General features: G+C 40.7%; 1 protein-coding gene and 1 pseudogene across 12 annotated transcripts in view; one reads left to right on the forward strand and one right to left on the reverse strand.

Moving 5' to 3' along the window:
* The first annotated feature begins 522 nt into the window (after positions 1-522).
* Positions 523-21182, forward strand: part of TBC1D15 (TBC1 domain family member 15) — an 80490-nt gene continuing 59830 nt past the window's right edge. For 8 of the 12 annotated variants that reach the window (XM_063615075.1, XM_055235746.2, XM_063615077.1 and 5 more), the window contains exon 1: positions 563-634. In XM_063615075.1, the coding sequence (XP_063471145.1) occupies positions 605-634 (30 nt within the window). In that variant the 5' untranslated portion in view covers positions 563-604. Of the gene's footprint in view, positions 635-15453; positions 15489-21182 lie in introns of those variants that run through there. The other 4 variants (XM_055235747.2, XM_063615076.1, XM_055235753.2 and 1 more) reach the window with 4 other exon arrangements.
* Positions 10119-14947, reverse strand: LOC129459320 (magnesium transporter MRS2 homolog, mitochondrial-like; annotated as a pseudogene).

The raw sequence follows: 21182 nt of genomic DNA on the forward strand, positions 1-21182 counted from the left end.
GTCAGGAGTTCGAGACCAGCCTGGCCAACATTGATGAAATCCCCTCTCTAATAAAAATTAAAAAATTAGCTGGGCGTTTGACGCGCGCCTGTAATCCCAGCTACCCGGGAGGCTGAGGCTCGAGCATCGCTTGAACCGAGTGGCGGAGGCTGCAATGAGCCGAGATCGCGCCACTGCACTCCAGCCTGCGCGACAGAGCGAGACTCCTTTTCTACAACAACAAAACACCAGGACAAATCTTGCTGGCTTCCAGTATGGTATTCGTTTCATCTTCCCAAACTGGCGTGGCCTGCGCTAGCTTCAGAGTCTCGACAAACTCCAATACAAGTAAGGTACACATTATTTTAGCAGTCTTCCTTGGGGCAACGTGGGGCAAGCACAAGCGTAGCGTTACGCCTGAGACTCCACCCCAGCCGCCTCTGAGCCCAGCTCAGCACGCACGCGTCAGGCGGCTTTTTTCCGCCCGGCCCCTTTCCTCCACTCCCTTCCCGCCATGCCCCGCCCCTTTCCCGCCCGGATGTTATTCTAGTTTTGCCGGATGTTGTTGTATGTCCGAGAGACACGTGAGATTCTGCTACGTCATTACCAGGCACGCGCAGGAAACATGGCGGCGGCGGGTGTTGTGAGCGGGAAGGTAGGTAACGGCCTCCAGGAAGACCTCGGCTTTTTTTCTGGGAGGGGGATGTTTTTGCTCCTTTGGCAGCTGGTTGGGGGAGGGACACGAGGGACTTTCTGTGTCCGGACAACCCGTGACGTCTGTAGGAGAAGACTGGGTGGTACCAGCTGGTTTCCCGAGAATGCCATTTGAGCCGCGGAGTTATAGAGCCGGCTCCTGCTCCAAGGCCAGCTAGGCCTCGGCGCTCTTCTGCCCCAGAGCAGAGAGGCTTTTATTCGTATTACCTTTACTAAGGGACAGGTGGCTCTCTAGTTCCCTTTTTCCCCCGATTCACTCTTTCTTGACTCTAGTTCTTTATGTCTACTTTTCTGACTCCAACGTCTTTTCTGTCTTTGAAGCGTTAACCCGACTTGCCTCTGTCTTCTTTGCTACACTCTGGTGAAGATGTTTATGCTTCCTTCGGGAGGAGCTGAATAGGTGCTAGGCAGCTAGCTGTGCGCTTGGAAGAAACGAGTGTATTGGGTCTGTTTTTACCAAGCTGCTGAGTTGGTTGGTTGTGAGCAGCAGGACGTGTTTCCTGAGAGAAATGGAGATTTACACCATCCTGTGCTTGTCTAGGAAGACGTCCGTTCAAATGTTTATTTCCTAGGCAGTTCAGTAGGAGTATTGGTCATGCTGGTTTACAGAGGTGGTCAGTGACACTCCTGATTTCGTTGGCAACTAGGATTACGTGCGGAGATTTCGTCGAATAGTGCCTATTCGCGTTCCTAGGACACATCTTATGCATAGTTAGGGCTATCAGCTTTATGATGTGCCACCGGTAGTATTTCCCAGTGCAAGAGTATTTCATAAACAGCTGGAATCAACTGAAGTGACTCATCGAACACTAATGGTTGTTTACTCATTGCAGATAGCGTCCTCTGTTCCTTGAGTTTCACTCATGTCTCCCTGTTGCCTTCCCTACCCCATTTTGAATTATTTGACAGCGTTTGTGGTTTGGTGTTTGGAGTATTAGACTAGGCGGCTGAATGACAAATATGGGCTTGGTTTTGCTGTTAATCTGAAGTATGATCTTGGAAAATTGGGCAATTGTGACTTGTGTCTTTCACGTTCTTTACCTGCAGAATGGAGGAGATGCCAATCATTATTACTTGTATTGGAGTTGTTAGGGTTATATGAATTTTTTTTTTTTAAAAAACATAAAATTACATACTTGTACGTACTGGCTCTTTTAAAGGATAGGTGGGCATCCTTTTTTGGATTATTCGTGCTCCTTGGTTGTCTTGTCAGTTTTTTACTTTTTATATTCAGGGTGGATGCTGATATACTGCTTGACTTACTGCATATTTGAAGGTCCTGTTTGATTTTCCATCTAAATTGATCCAGGCTGGGACTTTGCAAGAGGGGATCCCTTCCGTTTAAACATCTCCCTCTTTCAGGTTTGGATTGATTTTGAAAGAATCCTTGAGGCAATGAAGCAGAGTTGTGAAATGAAAAGCATTTTTCACTCTTTGCAGCCACTACCTTTCATAGTCTGACTTCTTAAAATGAGACTTATATTTAGTAATTCTACTTCATAACCTCATTTATTCTCGTTCACTGCAAATTCACACCTATTGCCATCACTCCACTGAAACTAGTTTTCCATGCCAAAAGCTGCCCCTCTCCCAAGTAATACTATCATGACCAACAAAACCCACTTGTTCTTCTCTCAGTAAGTTCAGATCTGGTTTAATGGCATCATCTTTCACCTGGTTGCATGTTAAACATACTTGGAGGCATTCATTCCTATAACACTCTAATCAATAACCATGTCCTACCAGTTTTACCTTAAGAGGTTTCTTAAATTTACTGCATCTTCTTTACTATCAGTGCATAGTTCAGGCTTTTAGTCTGCTTCCATTCTTGATTTCTTGGCTGATTTTACTGCTTTTCTACAGTCTCTGCCCTTAATCTTCTCTACACCACCACTGGAGTTATTTTTGTAATGCGCAGACCTGATAATCTCTTGATTTAAAAAGCAAATGAAAACTCTTCACTTTTTTATCGTCAGCATAATAATAATGAAAGCTGGTTAATGAACATAAAAAGACATGTTACCTTTATGTTTCCCTACTTCCTAATCTTTTTACTTTAGGAAAGGGGATGGGGAGAAAATGTGTGTGTATGTTTATTTATTCATCTCCCCTCTCCCTTCAAGTTTTAGCTAAGAGTTCTAGTTTAGAAATCCAGGGGAGTGAATGTTAACCAAGGCTCACAAAAATCACTTGTGACACTTTTTAATAAAAGTACAGATGGGCTACCAGCTCTGTTGAATTAGAATCTCTCAGTGTCTCCACCTAGGATGTAACTTTTCTTACAACTCTACTTGCTTTGAACTTGGAGTTTCGGAAAGTGATGGAGGAAGTTAATCTCTGTCTTGTAGGGAAGCAGCAAAAGGTAATGGTTAAGAGCTTGGTCTCTGAAGCCAAACTAGTTTCAGAAATTATCTTCACACATTTACAAGCGACTTCAGTAAAATTACTTAACCTCTCTGTGCTTCAGTATCCTCATCTGTGATATGATAACAGTACCTACTTTATGCTTGGTATGGGGATTAATGAGTAAATATATTAGAAACTGTAGACTGAACTAATCATCATGAGGTCAGATCCTGAAATGTTTTATCTGCACCTAACGTAGATTGTGGCACATAATAGGTATTCAGTAAAGAGGAAGAAGCAAGAAGGTAGGAGAAAATGAGGAACCAGGTGCCGTGGCTCAGGCCTGTAATCCCAGCACTTTGGGAGGCTGAGGTGGGAGGATCACTTGAGCTCAGGAGTTCAAGACTAGCTTGGGCAACGTAACTAGACCCTGTCTCTATGAAAAATAAATTAGCTGGTTGTGGTGACATGTGCCTGTTGTCACAGCTACTTGGGAGGCTGAGGTGGGAGGATTCCCTGAGCCTGGGACTTGGAGGCTGCAGTGAGCTATAATGGTGCTATTGCACTCCAGCTTGGGTGACAGACCAAGACCCTGTCTCAAAAAAAAAAAAAAAAAAAGAAAAAAGAAAGAAAATGAGGAGGGATTAGAGTGGGAGAAATGGGTCCATTAATAGCTCTTTTCAGAGTTGTAAAATCCTGTTGTAGTACACTTCCATTCACTCTAGATTTTCCTGTTAGTGTATTAGAATTTTTTTCTATTGAAAATTACTGGCCGGGCACGGTGGCTCACGCTTGTAATCCTCATCACTTTGGGAGGCTGAGGTGGGTGAATTACTTGAGGTCAGGAGTTTGAGACCAGCCTGGCCAGCATGGTGAAACCCTATCTTTACTAAAAATACAAAAGCCAGGCATGGTGGTACACACCTGTAGTCCCGGGTACTCAGGAGGCTAAGGCAGGAGAATCGCTTGAAACCAGTGCAGTGAGCTGAGATGGTGCCACTTGTTCAGACTGGGCGACAGGCAGACTCTGTTTCAAAAAATGAAAAAGAAAATTACTTGAAACAATGGGGAAATCAGCTGTTTTTTTTTCTTAGTTAGAATTTGTGATGTCATTTTTAGTAAGAATTTATTTTGCAGCTTAAAATTGGCCCTAACCAATTCTTTTTAAATATGCTCATAGTCCTATAAAATTTTTGTGCTTTAGAAAGATGAATATTCTTAGTATCTAGATTTTCCTGGAGACTTGTTTTCCTAGACTAGATCTTTTAACATGGTAGTTAACTAGCGTATAATAGGAGTATGTCTTATTTTTAAATTTTTCTGGCATTCTTTAGTTCAACAAACGTTTTAGTACCTGCCATGTGCTGAGTTCTTTGGATACAAGGGTGGTTAAACACAAACTTGTATTATTATTGTTAATTTTATTTTTGGGACAGTCTTGCTCTGTCACCCAGGCTGGAGTGCAGTGGTGTGATCATGGTTCGTTGCAGCCCTGACTGTGTATCTCCTCCAACTCCTAAATTATTCGTGTCTCCTATCTGACTTCGCTTGGCACACCAATATCCTTGAGAAGCAATAATAGTTCTGCCAGTTGCTCTTCCTTGAGAGTTGTATCATTCTCTATATCTCAAAGCATTTTTCACTTCAGACTATCCGTGATGTATTGCCCTTACAACCACCTGTATTGTGCATTTTTTTTAGTTCCATAGTCATTACTCATTAACACATCCCAAATAAAACTCAGTTTGCTTTCTTCTTTCTGTTCTCCCTCTCAGTAAATAACCTCATCTACACAGTTTTGTCATTGACTGTTCTCCCCTTCACCTCTCACATCTAGTCATGAAGTCTTGTCATTTTGATCTTCTAAATATCTTTCTAAGCCATCTGCCTTTCCTCATCCCCACTACCATTGCCTTAGTTCAAGCAAACCATGAGTCTCTCCCTCCCTGGATTACTGCAGCTGTTCGTTCTTGGCCCTGCAGCCACTTTATTGGCTTAGAAAAGGCAAATTTCTAGTTGCTTTTGTCTGTCTTCAGGATAAATTTCAAACTCCTAAATTCTTTAGCATGGCTTATGCAGCCCTTTATGATCTGATCTGGTCTCTGTTTTTGTTTCTAAACTATTTAGACTCTACTCTCTGGTATTTGGGTTTCAGTCATGCAGTGAACTACTGCTCTGTATAAAACATACCCTCTGCTAAGAACGTATATCCTCTGCTTCCCTATACCCTCTACTAATTAAAATTGCCATTATTTAGATCTCAGTTTATATGTCACTCTAAGTAAGTTTTCCTGATTCTCACTCTGCCTGAGCCTCCTAAATCTAGGTAAGATAGCATTTATTAGGGCTTGCTATGGCAGCCTGTTGGTACAATTACATGTTGTAATTGTCTGTTTTCTTGTCATCCCGTTAGATTGTAACTGCTGTGGGGGCAGTGACTGAATCTTACTTATTTACACCTAGTAGCTTGCTCTGTACCTGGCACATGGTAGGCGTTTACTGTATATTTATTGAAGAAGTAACTGAAAATGGTATCTCATTCGGGATTCTCTGCATTCCTCTATTACATTCTACCATATACATTGATTTACTGGCTTACATAATACTGCTAGTTTAGTCAGACACTTTTCCTTGTGTGTGTTTTTTCCACTGACACCTTTTATTTCCAGCATGTGGTTGGTGCTCATAAATGGGCTGAGTGCGTGAGTAAAGAAACTCTAAATCAGATTAAGTGGAATGGGGAGTAGTTCAAAGAATTTAGGCAGGCTATTGCTTATGTTCTTTTTTGAAGGATTTAGTAGAAGTTATTTGCAGAGAGAAAGGATAAAAGGGTGTGTTCCAGGTAGATGGAACAGAATACACCTGAAAAAAGGCACAAAGTTTTCGGGTAACAGAGTTCACAATGGCCCAAGGCAGAAATGTTTTAGGTGTTGGGGAGTATCAGGAAGTATAGCCTGTTGGGGAGTATCAGGAAGTATAGCCTCACTGTAGAGGTAAAGGGTGAAGTCAGAAGATTTTTAAGCCCCTGTGTGGTATAACCAGATGGACATTTTGTAAAGGTTAGTTTGGGCAGTGGTTATACATTATGCACCTTAGACAGATTATTGGAAGGTGACTAGATCAGAAGAAGAGAGATCAGAATGTTATTTTAGTGACTTAGGCTAGAAATGATAAGGGGCCAGTGTCAGAGGAGAAGGTTTGAGGGACTTAGGATATAGGGTCTGGATGGTGAAAGAAGCATTTAGGATAACTGGGTGGATGACATATCTTTGACAGAATTGGGAATATCGAAGAAGAGCAGGTTTAGATAGAACACATTGAGTTTAAGATGCCTTATTGACGGAGCTTGCAGTGAGCCGAGATCGCGCCACTGCACTCCAGCCTGGGGGACAGAGAAAGACTCCGTCTCAAAAAAAAAAAAAAAAAAAAAGATGCCTTATTGAAATGGAGATACCAAGTAGGTGCTTAGATATTTGGGTGGAGCCCGTTAGGATGCTCAGTCTCGCATTTCCTGGGGATGCTTTCTGGAACCATATGCTCAAATTATCATCTGTATGCCAAATAGTTTTGAAAGAAACTGAACTTTTGAAACTTTTTTCGTTGTTATATTAGCCTATAAGTTCACATAATTGTTAAAGAATGTATGTTGTGTATGATAGGTGATGGGTTTCCAAGTTTGGAGAATGATTTAGGGCAATAATTTTACCCTAAACTTAACTGCTACATTTAAAATATTTGGGTTGAATTTTTCCTTTATCTTCCATTTTTGGAAATAAATAAAAATTATAATAATCATAATGTAAGTAAAAATTCAGTCTTAAATGTAGGGACAGTATAAAAAATTACTACTTTTTTTTATGCTTCCTTATTTTTTCCAGCTCTTTGTGTCAGGAAGGATGTTCTTGAGTTGGATTGTGCAAAAGTTCATTCTGTCTAAAAGCTGAATTTATCTGTTTTTCTGCCTCGTTTTTGCTTTTTAATTAAAACTTTTGCTAAATTAGAGGTGAGAAAATTTATTCTAAAATGTTTGCTCTGGTAACCAGAACTCTTCTAATAAGTTATATCTGACATAGCTCCTTTGCTAGAGGAGAAAAACAAAATGCAGTTTCTGTTGCTTTCAGCAGGCCATCATTGGAAGTTTTATAAATGTACTTATCTGCTTGAGCATCTTAGCAAATATTTAAGAATAAGTAAGAGCCTGGAGGGCATGAGACATTTTTATCCCGAAAGGAAAACTTTCCTCCTTTTTTTATAGTATTTTTACACTTAGAATATTCCTTCTTTACCTTTTTAATAATTTTGCCAGGTACAGACAAGCAAGGAACTCTAATACCTTTTAATCTCTCTGTTCTTTATGATGTCTGGCACATAATTGCTTCATAGAAGTTTGTTGAATTGAGTTTTATACAGTCAGTTTAGCACCACCAAGTGGCAAGTCTTTGAATGCTCTTGATATATTTTGCTTCCTGTGGACACCTGATTCCCAATTAAGTGCGGGTATGATTGTTAATTTTTTTCTGAGGCAGGACTAATTTCTTTCTTTTTAGTGAGAATGTCCTCATATATGTATGTATTTATTTTTAATTAGGTTTTTACTGTTTACAACAATAGACTTTCTATGTAAATTATTTTTTATACAGATTTTTTTTTTTTTTTGCCCCGAGACATGGCCTTGGTCCGTGGCCCAGGCTGGAGTGCAGTGTGTGATCTCGGCTTACTGCAGCCTCCACCTCCTGGGCTCTAGTGATCCTCCCGCTTCAGCCTCCTGAGTAGCTGGGACTAAAGGCATGCACCATCACACCCAGCTAGTTTTTGTATTTTTTGTAGAGACGGGGTGTTGCCATGTTGCTCCATCTGGTTAGAACTCTTGGCCTCAATTGATCTGCTCACCTCGGCCTCCTAAAGAGCTGGAATTACAGGTGAGGCACCGTACCTGGCCTATACAGCTATTTTTGAGATACAATTGATATGATAGGCCACATGTATTTAGAGTATACAACTTTGACATTTGTGTACACCATGAACCCATGAACACAATTAAGATAATGATGTTTTCACCACCTCTGTTAGTTTTCTCGTGACTCACTGTACTCCATCACTCCATGTGTCCTCAGGCAACCACTGAGCATTTTTTTGGTCACTATAAATTAGTTTTAATTTTCTAGAACTTTATATAAATGGAATTATATAGTATATACTCTGTTTTTGTATGGCTTTCTTTATTCAGGATAATTATTTTGAAATTCATGTTGTTGTATGTATCATTAGTTTTATTTATTTATTTATTTCCAAATAATATCCATTGGGCCAGGCACGGTGGCTCATGCCTGTAATCCCAGCACTTTGAGAGGCTGAGGCAGGTGGATCATGAGGTAAGGAGTTCGAGACCAGCCTGACCAACATAGTGAAACCTTGTCTCTACTAAAAATACAAAAATTAGCTGGGTGTGGTGATATGTGTCTGTAATTCCAGTTACTCGGGAGACTGAGGCAGGAGAATTGCTTGAACATGGGAGGCAGAGGTTGCAGTGAGCCGAGATTGTGCCACTGCATTCCAGCCCGGGTGACAGAGCAAGACTGTCTCGAAAAAAAAACCCCACAAATAATATTCATTGTATGGGTGTACCACATTTTGTTTATCTAGTCATGTGTTTGATAGACATTTGGGTTATTTCCACTTTGACTGTTACAAATAAAGCTGCTCTTAGGCCGGGTGCCATGTCTCACACCTGTAATCCCAGCACATTGGGAGGCCAAGGTGGGTGGATCACCTGAGGCCAGGAGTTCAAGACCAGCCTGACTAACATGGAGAAACCCTGTCTCTACTAAAAATACAAAATTAGCTGGGCATGGTGGTGCATGCCTGTAATCCCAGCTACTCGGGAGGCTGAGGCAGGAGAATCGCTTGAATCCGGGAGGCGGAGGTTGCGGTGAGCCGAGATCTTGCCACTGCACGCCAGCCTGGGCAACAAGAGCTCGTCTCGAAAAAAAATAATAAAACAAACAAATAAAATAAAATAAAGCTGCTCTGAGCATTGGTATATGTCTTTTATGAAAATATGCTTTCATTTTTCTTGATTGGATACCTGGGAATGGAGTGGCTGGATCATACATATTAGTTGTGTGTGTAGCATTTTAACACACTGCCAAATTGTTTTCCAAAGTAGGTGTAGTGTTTTATATTTCCACTGGCAGTGTGTGAAAGTTCCAGTTGCTTCATATTTTTGCCCATATTTAATATCAGTCATTTTAATTATAGCCATTCTAATAGGTGTGTAATAGTGTTTCATTATGGTTTCAGTTTACATTTCTGTAATGACTGATGGTGTTGAGTATTTTTCCATGTGCTTATTTGCTGTCCTTGTATCTTCTTTGATGAAGTATCTGTTTAAATCTTCTGCTTATTTTTTTTCAAACTTTTTTTTTGTTGTTGTTGTTACTGAGTTTTTAGTGTTCTTTTTATGTCCTGGATTTTATATTCTGGATACAAATCCTTTTAATACAAGTTCAGTTGGGTCTTTTTAAAAAAATTATTTCTTTTTATTCATCTTATATAAAAGGGGGGCCAAATCTAAGAAAATAATGTTATGTCAAAGTTTGCTTTTTAAAGCACAAACTTTCAGAGTTTGTTTTAAGGTTAATACATAGAGTGCTAGCTTTTTAGTCACCTGAGAATCAGGAAATTCACATAGACATAATTCCCTGTGGTGACAAAGAACTATGGCTTCCTATGGGTTTGTCAAGCTCCTAGGCTTCATTCAGCCTGAAATTGTACTTTTCTTGTTATGTATAAATTAAATAAAATCTATACAACGGTCTGTTCTTGTGTTGTCTCACATCATGTCTATAAAAACAGCATTTAAAGTTTGCAGGAAATAGAATTTTGGCCTGTTACAAAGCAAACACTTTGTTTCTTTAACTCAGAATTCTGGAAATGCAATCAAGTTCTAGTATTGTGACTGCCAAAATATTTTGTCATCAGATACTAATTTTTTTCAAGTGTCTGATTCCATACAAGAAAGTAATAAAAGTATCAGAAGTTACCGGTGATTATAAAAAAAAAAAAAAACACACAAAACTTCAGTGTCCATAGGGTTGTTCCTCATGGTTTGTTAGGATACTCCTGCCTGATCCAAGTGCATCAGGTCTGAGGCTGTTTTTCGTTCAACGCTTCTATCTGCCAGAAGAATCTTTTTAGGTAAGGAGGCCATCATAGGAGGCAATGGAGCTTCTAGCTGTCTTCCAAGGAATGAAAGCAGGCGCCTCCAGCTGAGCCACTTCCCATGAACATAATTCCTGTAATCAGTCAGAACACTCCATGGGCCTCTTCAAGGGAAGATTCCAAACTCATTCCAAAAGCAAGTCCCATTACTCCAAAGAGCGAAAGAGAGAAGGTTCTTATGGTCAGCTATAGACTCAACTTCATTATCACGTTACAGTGGCTGTCCAGATTGATGAAAATAATACTTTGTGAATCATCAGTCAGTTCCCTAAGCTCCTAAGCTGCATTGGAGACATCGTCAGCTAGTCGGTAGTAGTTTTCCATCAGCAACTCCATCTCCTCTGCATCGTCAGTCCCAGTACTGCTCTTTCCAAAGACTCGTGGGTCACTCCATTTTGATAGAGCTCTTCTAGCAACTCTTCCTCATCCAAGATCTCCAAAATTGACTCTGAAAATTTTAATATCTGTTTCTAACTCTAATAGACTTTTGCCATTCTGTAGTAAAATATGGAGTTCGCTTCTGTCTACAGAAGAATGTTTGGGGTCCACCAAAGCTTCCAGTGTCTCGAGGATCAGTGGCTGGAAAATGCTAAGTTTCCCCTGAAGGGTGTTGATCCAGTATTGCAGGAGTGCTTCTATAGCTCTAAACTCAAAAAATTAAAGGGTTTGTAACAAGTTGACCCTCTCCAGACAATTGTGAAGAGAGTTCCCGGAACAGCCATTGCTGTGAGTTTAAATTATGATAATCTAATATCAGAAGACACTCTGGAGTTATCTCAGCTTCCAAATACTCCATTCTCATGATAATCCTATTATTTCTGGCTGTGATACTCATTACATAGTGAAGTCTCAAATCTCTGGCTTGAAGACCTAACTCTTGGTATAACTCAGTTTTCTTCCTTTCAAAAGAAGTAACATTTCTCTGTAAAATTTTGTCATGGTAAATACTGGGGCTACACTGGCTAGAGTGGTTTGAAAGACATCAGAAGTTCTAAGCCAGTGCATTTCACCTGCCATGCAGAGCCGGCGGGGTTCGCACAGTGGGCGACCCAGCTCCTTCTGAGCAGGTTGGCTGCACAGCCACAGGCAGCCGCAGAGTTTTTGTTCTGTTGCCCAGGCTGAAGTGCAGTGATATGATCATAGCTCACTACAACCTTGAATTCCTGGGCTCAAGTAATCCTTCCGTGTCAGCCTCCCAGGTAGCTAGGACTACAGGCATGTGCCACCATGCCTGGCTAATTTTTTTGTTTTGTAGACATGGGGTCTAGCTGTGTTGCCCAGGGTCGTCTTGAACTCCTGCCCTCAAGGCGATCCTCCTGCCTGGGCCTCTTTGTTAGTCAGTTTTCACACTGCTATAAAGAAATACCTGAGGCCGGGCTCAGTGGCTCATGCCTGTAATCCTAGCACTTTGGGAGACCGAGATGGGCAGATCATGAGGTCAGGAGATTGAGACCATCCTCGCCAACATGGTGAAACCCTGTCTCTACTAAAAATACAAAAATTAGCCAGGTGTTGTGGTGCGCACCTGTAGTCCCAGCTACTTGGGAGGCTAAGGCAAGAGAATTGCTTGAACCCGGGAGGCAGAGCTTGCGGTGAGCCAAGATTTTGACACTGCACTCAGCCTGGTGACAGAGCAACACTCCGTCTCAAAAAAAAAAAAAAAAGCCCTGAGACTCGGTCATTTATAGAGAAAAGAGGTTTAATTGGCTCCTGGTTCTACAGGCTGTACAGGAAGCATGATGCTGGCATCTGCTCAGCTTCTGGGAGGCCTCAGGAAACTTACAGTCATGGTGGAAGGCAAAGAACAAGCCAACACGTCACATAGAGCTGGAGGAAGGGGGAGGGGGAGGTGCTACACACTTTTAGACAACCAGATCTCATTGGAACTCACTATAGTGATGATAGCATCAAGAGTGGATGGTGTGAAACCATGAGAAACCACCTCCACTATTACCTCCCCCCAGGCCCCACCTCCAATGTTGGGTATTATAATTCAACATGAGATTTGGGTGGGGACACAGATCCAAACCATATCATTCCTCTTCTGGCCCCTCCCAAATCTCCATGTCCTTATCACATTTCAAAATAGAATCATACTTTCCCAGTAGTCCCTCAAAGTCTTAACTCATTTCCAGCATTAACTCAGAAGTCCAAAGTCTCATCTGAGACAAGGCTAGTCCTTTCCACCTATGAGGCTGTAAAATGAAAAACAAGTTAGTTACTCCCAAGATTCAGTGGGGTTATAGGCATTGGGTAAATACTCCCATTCCAAAAGGGAAAAATCGGCCCAAAGAAAGAGGCTACAGGCACATGCAAGCCTGAAACTCAGCAGGGCAGTCATTAAATCTTAAAGCTCCAAAATAATCTCTTTTGACTTCATGTCCCACACCCAGGGCACACTGATGCAAGGGGTGGGCACCCAAGGCCTTGGACAGCTCTGCCCTGTGGCGTTGCAGGGCTCAGCCCCTGTGGCTGCTCTCAAGGGCTGGCATCATGTGCCTGTGGCTTTTCCAGGCTAAGAGTGCAAGCTCTTGGTGGATTTATCATTCTGGGGTCTGAAGGACAGTGGCCCTCTTCTCACAGCTCCACTAGGCAATGCCCTTGTGGAGGCACCAATCCTACATTTCTCCTCCTCACTGCCCTAGTAGAGGTTCTTCATGAGGACTCTGCCCCTGCAGCAGGGTTCTGCCTGGACTACCAGGCTTTTCCATACATCCTCTGAATTCTAGGCAGAGACTCTCAAGCTTCAACTGTTGCATTCTGTGCACCTGCAGGCTTAACATCATGTGGAAACTGCTAGGGCTTATAGCTTGCACCTTGTGAAGCAGCAGCCTGAGCTTTACCTGGGCCCTTTTGAGTCACGGCTGGAGCTGGAGTGTCTGGGATGCAGGGAGCAGTGTCCTGAGGTTGTGCAGGGCAGCAGGGCCCTGGGCCCGGCCAAGGAAACCATTTTTCCCTCCTATGCCTTGGTCCTGTGATGGGAATGGCTGCTGCAAAGGTCTCTGAAATGCCTTCAAGGCCTTTTCCCCATTGTCTTGGCTATCAGCACTTGCCTTTCTGGTAGTTATGCAAATTTCTGCTGTGGGCTTGAATTCCTCTCCTGAAAATGGGCTTTTCTTTATTGCCACATGGCCAGGCTGCAAATTTTCTAAACTTCTATGTCTGCTTACCTTTTAAATATAAGTTCCAGTTTCAGGTCATTTCTTTGCATACGCATATGAGCATAGGTTGTTAGCAACAGCCAGGCCACATCTTGAAGACTTTGCTGCTTAGAAATTTCTTCCACTGGATACCCTAAATCATCCATCTCAAGTTCCAAGTTCCACAGATCCCTAGAGCAGGGGCACAGTGCAGCCAGGCTGTTTGCTAAGACATAGCAAAAGTGACTTTTACTCCAGTTCCCAGTAGTTCCTCATTTCCGTCTGAGACCTCCTCAGCCTGGCCTTCACTCTCCATATCACTGCCAGTATTTTGGTCACAACCGTTCAACCAGTCTCTAGGAAATTCCAAACTTTCCCTCATCATCCTATCTTCTGAGCCCTCCACACTCTTCTGACCTCTGTTAGCCAGATCCAAAGCTGCACCCACATTTTAAGGTGACTTTATAGCAATGCCCATTCCTGGTACCAATTTTCTGTATTAGTCAATTCTCACTCCCTGCTATAAAGAAATACCTGAGACTAGGCAATTTATAGAGAAAAGATATTTAATTGGCTCACAGTTCTTCAAATTGTAAAGGAAGTGTGGTGCTGGCATCTGCTCAGGTTCTAGGGAGGCCTCAGGAAACTTACAGTCATGGTGGAAGGCAAAGAGCGAGCCAACACTTCACATAGAGCAGGAGGAATAGAGAGAGGGGAGGTGCCACATACTTTTAAACAAAGTCAGATCTCAGGAGAACTCATTATTGACAGGACAGCACCAAGGGGGATGGTGCTAAACCGTGAGAAACTGCCCCCATAATTCCATTACCTCCCACCAGGCCCTGCCTCCAACATAGGGGATTACAATTTAACATGAAATTTGGGCTAGGGACACAGATCCAAACCATACCACCCTCCCAGAGTGCTGGGATTACGGGCATGAGCCACTGCACCTGGCCGAGTCTTGAACACATGGGATACACTTAAAATAATACTTTAATATCCTTCACTACTGATTATTTGTGTTGTTTTGTGGTCAATTGTAATTGATTATTTTTTTTGTTATAGGTCATATTTTCCTGGCTGTTAGCATGCCTTAGTGGTAAATTTTTTACTGGATGTCAGATATGTTGAATTCTCTTTTTGGATGCTAGATATTTTTGTGTTCTGTGAAATACTATTGAGCTTTGTGTTAGAAGGCACTTAAGTTGCTTGGAGTCAGTTGGGTACTTTTGGGTCTTGCTTTTAACTTTGCTAAATGGTATCAGCACAGCATTTAGTATAGAACTAATTTTGCCTCACTGATGAGGCAAGGGAGTGCTTTGTGAATTATGAGATTTCCCACTCTGACTGCTGCAAACAGTTATGTGAGCCTGCAGATAGTTTCTTCTAATAGTTTCCCTCTCGCCTTGAGGAGTTTACTGACAAACACGCACTGTTCCATACTCTGCTGAATACTCGAGGAAGACTGCAGATTTCTTGAGTTCCCTATGTGTTCTTCTCTTTTCTCTGGTACTTTCTCCTGTGAACTCTAGCTGTATTGGCATCCCCTATTTCCCACATCCCTCTCCTCACTGGACACCTTCTGAGTTTTCTCTCCCTTTCCCATAGCTGGGAACTCACAACAGTAAGCTAGACAATTGTATTGCTCACTTCATTTGGTTCCTTTCTCTCAGTAGTCACTATCCTTCATTGTTTGATGGGGAGTATCGTGAAAACCATTGTTTCATAGGTTGGTCAGTATTTTTAGTTTAGTTTATTATTATTATTTTTCTGGTGGGAGGTTAAATCCAGCCTGTCATTCCATCTTGGCCAGAAGTGGAAGTTTTTATATAGGGTTTCTTTTTCCTTTCTGTTTTTGGTGGAATTAATACCTATCTCTTCTGTACATCTTTTTTCCCCTTCAATCGTAGGCTGAATGTTTGTGTTCCAAATTTGTTCTCTTTGTTGTTATAAACTCTTAAGATGGTTTTTTTCTCCCAAGATTTTACCATTTCCTTCTTGTTGGTCTGCATTAATTCTCTTTTCTGTTCTGTACCTTCTGACAGGCAACATTATCAGCAAGATATTCAAGAATTTTAACAGATGGTATGTATTTAGAGAATGTGCCAGTAGATGTTTGGGTAGCTGAAGGTCATCATCATATACATAGAGTGGTTTTATACCAGTTTGTAATTTGTATTAAAGTGTCTTTTTTCTTCCTTCTTATTGATAGTCTGTATAATCTTCCAAAACAATAGCATTCCTCTCCCTCCCACCTTTTCTTTTGCAGATTCACTTGGTGACAGGTGGTGCTACTTCCTCAAATCTCTGCTTGATCTGTTCTTCCCTTTCTTTTTCTCAAGGTATATTTTTTCATTATTGAATTTGTGTCATGTTTTCCATCAGACAAAATTCCTTCAGTACCCTTGAGATTTGATTTAGATCCTATTTAAGACTTTACATTTTGTGTATTAGTTCGTTTTCACACTGCTATAAAGAAATACCTGAGACTAGGTATTTTATAAAGGAAAGAGGTTTAATTGACTCACAGTTTTGCATGGCTAGGGAGGCCTCAGGAAACTTCATGGCAGAAGGCGAAGGGGAAGCAAGGCATGTCTTACCTGGCGGCAGGAGAGAGTCCTCAGGGGAAACTGCCACTTTTAAACCATAAGACCTTGTGAGAACTTCCTCACTATCATGAGAACAGCATGGGGGAAACAGTCCTTACGATCCAGTCACCTCCCACTGGGTTCCTCCCTCGACATGTGGGGATTACAATTTGAGATGAGATTTGGGTGGGGATACAGTCAAACCATAGCATTTTGTGTTTATCACCAGTAATTTTTAGCGTTTTTGTTGTAAAAATTCATATAGTGAAAATCACATTTAACATATAGCTGAAAGAGTTATAAGGCAAACTTTCTTGTAATCACAGCTTAGGTTAAAAAATAGACCTTTGCCAGGAGATTGAGACCATCCTGGCTAACACGGTGAAACCCTGTCTCTACTAAAAATACAAAAAAAATTAGCCGGGCGTGGTGGCGGGCGCCTGTAGTCCCAGCTACTCGGGAGGCTGAGGCAGGAGAATGGCGTGAACCCAGGAGGCGGAGCTTGCAGTGAGCCAAGATCGCACCACTGCACTCCAGCCTGGGCGACAGAGCGAGACTCCATCTCAAAAAAAAAAAAAAAAAGACGTTTGCCAATAACTCCAGATGACCTTCCACGTACCACCCCTTGTCTACAAAGAAACCATTATCCTAACTTATCATAATCACTTTCTTGCATTTCTTCATTAGTAGTAGTATTAAAACATAGCTATTGTGTCTTTTTAAAAAAATGGTCTTCCATATCTTCTACTTAGTATTACTGGGTACTTAAGATTTTTGTTTTTCTTAATCAGTTGCACCTTTTGTCTTGTTATTGTATGTGATTTTTTGGGGGGGGGGTATCTTGTTATTCAAATTTCAATTTAAATTCATTTAATCAAATACATTATTTCTTGATTTTAAAAGATTGGACAATACAGAAATTATGGTTGACCCTGCCCCCACACTGCCAGACCACCCAAGTCTTGATTTTGACACTATGTATCCTTTGAGCAGTTTTCATATTCATTGTTCTCTGCCAGATGAACTGGAAGATGAAATGAAAACATCATTTATATCCCCATTAGAGATGTATTTTAGATAAGTTTTTGCCATATAATTTGTTCCCTTGTAAAATATCTCAAATTAGTAAGTTGTTAGGCTTGGGGATCTTATATAGACTTTTAGTAATATCTCAGATATGGTCTGGGAAACTGATTAGGCTATTCTGTTTTTACATATTGATGCCTCTGTATCCCTAAGGTAAGAGTCATGAGAATGTATTTCCTATACATTCTTTTGCTATTTGAGATGCATGGTGCTGATTCTTTGTAGAATTTGGCTTCTTATGGGAGGAGTCTTCAACATGTTGCATATCTCTGGTAGTGTAGACTTTTGTTTCAGTCTTTTTCTTCTTTTAGCCTTCAATTTGCCAGATTCCTGATTGTAATTTCCATTGACCTTTACCTTCTTGGGATATATATATTTTTCTTTTTTTTCCTGACTTATTTTTTTTCTACTGTTCCTGTGAGCTCTTCATTTTCTCTCAAATCTTAGGTAGTAGAAAGAAAGGGACTGCTGATGCTTTTTCTTTGCTTCCTGTAGTACAGAGGACCTATTCATGTTCACAGCACTGGTAGTTGGTGAATACTACAGATTGGGATGCAAACAGCATGTAGGATATTGGAACAGTTTTGTCAGTGTCCATATATGCTGAGCCTTAAGTTGATAGCCTTTTTTCATTATGTACTCTTTGGGCAAATAAAACTTGTAGAGTAGACCTTCGAGTCTCAGCCCCAGAGTAGTGGAAGAACCTTGAGCAAATCACTTGATTTTCTTGCAGTTTTTTCAGTTACAAGGTGGGAATGATAATATCTATCTAACTGAATTTTGAGGGTCAGATGTGATAATGTAGAAATGTTTTTGTAAAGTAAGGCGTAATAAAAATATTACATAGCAGATAAAAGCATTTGAAGCTTTCTTTTAAAATTTTTTTAATTTAATTTTTTAAATTTATTTTTTCTTAAGAGATGGGGGTGGAGGGGCGTCTTGCTTTACTGCCCAGGATGGCCCTGAACTCCTGGCCTCAAGTGATCTTCCTGCCTTATCCTCTCAGTGTCCTGGGATTACAGGTGTGAGATACTGCAGCTGCCCAGAACCTTTTAGTTTTTGCATTAGAGATCATGAATAAAACCAGTGAAGACATTGAAAGCTTATTCTACTAACAAATGTTATCTGAGATGAAATTATTCACATCATAATTGTTCCCTGTAGCAAAATAATTTTTTTGTGACAAATATGCGTGGAGATAGCTTTTTCAAATGTCAGTTATTATAATCGATAAACATAAGAAGCAGAATGTTCTATGGCAGGATGATACTACTCAGGAATCAATTCATGATAGAGTAATTAAGAAATATCTTCATTATATATTATTGAAGTTTTAATTGGACTTTTAAAAATCTAGATTTTGCTTTTATTTTTAACTGGCAGATAATAATTGTACATATTTATGGGGTACAGTGTGATAATCTGATATATGTATATAATGTGTAATCAAATCTTAGTATATCTATCACTTAGAACATTTATTCTTTGTGTTAGAAGCATTCACGATCTGCTCTTCTATTTGAGAATATACAATAAGTTGTTAATTATATCATGTGATGGTGCTGTAGAACATTAGAATTTATTCTTCCTGTCTAGCTGTACTTTAGTATTCATTAACCAACCTTTGTCTATTCACCTTTCCACAACCCTTCTCTGCCTGTAGTAACTGCTGTTCTACTTTCTACTTCGATGAAGCCAACTATTTTAGCTTCCACATAAGAGTTAGAACATGTGGTATTTATCTTTCTGTGGCTGGTGTATTTTACTTAACATATATCCTCAATGCTCATCCATGTTACTGCAAATGACAGGATTTTCTTCATTTTTATGGCTTAATAGTATACCATTGTGCATATATGCCACATTTTCTTTCTTTCTTTTTTTTTTTGAGATAGAGTTTCGCTCTTCTTGCCCAGGCTGGAGTGCAATGGCGTGACCTCAGCCCACCGCAGCCTCCACCGCCCGGGTTCAAGCGATTCTCCTGCCTTAGCCTCCTGAGTAGCTGGAATTACTGGCATGTGCCACCATGCCTGGCTAATTTTGTATTCTTAGTAGAGATGGGGGTTTCTCCATGTTGGTCAGGCTGGTCTCGAACTCCCGGCCTCAAGTATCTGCCCACCTCGGCCTCCCAAAGTGGTGCGATTACAGGGGTGAGCCACCATGCCTGGCCACCACATTTTCTTTATCCAGTCTTCTGTTGATGGACTCTTAGATTGACTCCGTATCTTGGCTATTGTGAATAGTGCTGCAGTAAACTTGGGAGTGCTTCTTTGACATACTGATTTTCTTTTTTTTTTTTTTTGAAATATAGTCAAAAGTGGGATTACTGGATCATATGGCAATTTTTTTTCTTTTTTTTTTTAAGATAGAGTCTCGTTGCTCAGGCTGGAGTACAGTGATGCAATCTTGCCTCATTGCAACCTCCCAATTTCTGGGTTCAGGCAGTCCTCCTACCTCAGCCTCCTGAATAGCTGGGACTACAAGCACGTGCCACCATGCCCGGCTAATTATTTTTATATTTTTGTAGAGATAGGGTTTCACCATGTTGCCCAGGCTGGTCTTGAACTCCTGAGCTCAAGCTGTCTGCCCGCCTTGGTCTCTCAAAGTGTTGGGATTACAGACATGAGCCATCATGCCTGGCCACTGTCATACTGAACTTTCATGCTGTTTTCTGTAGCGCTTGTACCAATTTACATTCCCACCAGCAGTGTATAAGAGTTATCTTTTCTCCATATCCTCACTAGCATTTTTTTTTTTTTTGTAGTTTTGATGACAAAAAATTAGTCATCAGTTAATTAGCCTTTCTGGGATGAGGTGGTATCTCATTGAGGTTTTGATTTGTATTTTCTTGCTAATTAGTGATGTTGAACATTTTTTTCAAATACCTGTTAGCCATTTGTATGTTTTTTTGGGTCATTGTCATTTTTAAAGGTAGATATAGTTTATTTGGGCCAAGATTGAGGATTGCAATCTAGTAGCATAGATTCAAGTTGCTCTGAATGTAAACTTTCCGTATGTCTTCTTTTGAGAGATACCTATTTAGCTTATTTGTCCATTTTGAAATTGGAGTATTTTTTTTTTCTGTTGAGGTTTTTGACTTTCTTGTATCTTCTGGATATTAAACCCTTGTTGGATATATAGTTTGCAGGTATTTTCTCCCATTCTACAGCTTGTATCTTCATTTTGTTGATTGTTTCCTATGCTGTGCGGAAGTTATTTTGATGTAATCCTGTTTGTCTGTTTTTGCTCTTGTTGCCAGTGCTTTTGCATTCTTCTCGGTAAAATCTTTGTCCTGACCAGTGCCCTGTATAATTTCCTCTAGTAGTTTTTGAAGCATTTTCTTGTAGTAGTTTCATAGTTTTGGATCTTACATTTAAGCCTTCAATCGTTTTTTTTTTGGGGGGGATGGAGTCTCGCTATGTAGCCCAGGCTGGAGTGTAGTGGCACGATCTCAATTCACTGCACGTTTGCTTCCCAGGTTCAAGCGATTCTTCTGCCTCAGCCTCCCGAGTAGTTGGGATTACAGGCACCCACCACCATGCCCAGCTGATTTTTTTTGTATTTTTATTTTATTTTGTTTTATTTTGTTTTATTATTATTATACTTTTAAGTTTTAGGGTACATGTGCACAATGTGCAGGTTTGTTACATATGTATATATGTGCAATGTTGTGCTGCACCCATTAACTCATCATTAAGCATTAGGTATATCTCCTAATGCTATCCCTCCCCCATCCCCCCACCCCACAACAGTCCCCAGAGTGTGATGTTCCCCTTCTTGTATCCATGTGTTCTCATTGTTCAATTCCCACCTATGAGTGAGAACATGCGGTGTTTGGTTTTTTGTCCTTGCGATAGTTTACTGAGAATGATGATTTCCAGTTTCATCCACGTCCCTACAAAGGACATGAACTCATAATTTTTTATGGCTGCATAGTATTCCATGGTGTATATGTGCCACATTTTCTTAATCCAGTCTATCATTGTTGGACATTTGGGTTGGTTCCAAGTCTTTGCTATTGTGAATAGTGCCGCAATAAACATACGTGTGCATGTGTCTTTATAGCAGCATGATTTATAGTCCTTTGGGTATATACCCAGTAATG

The sequence above is a fragment of the Symphalangus syndactylus genome, chromosome 13 (genome assembly GCF_028878055.3).
Source record: "Symphalangus syndactylus isolate Jambi chromosome 13, NHGRI_mSymSyn1-v2.1_pri, whole genome shotgun sequence".
Taxonomy (NCBI): Eukaryota; Metazoa; Chordata; class Mammalia; order Primates; family Hylobatidae; genus Symphalangus; species Symphalangus syndactylus.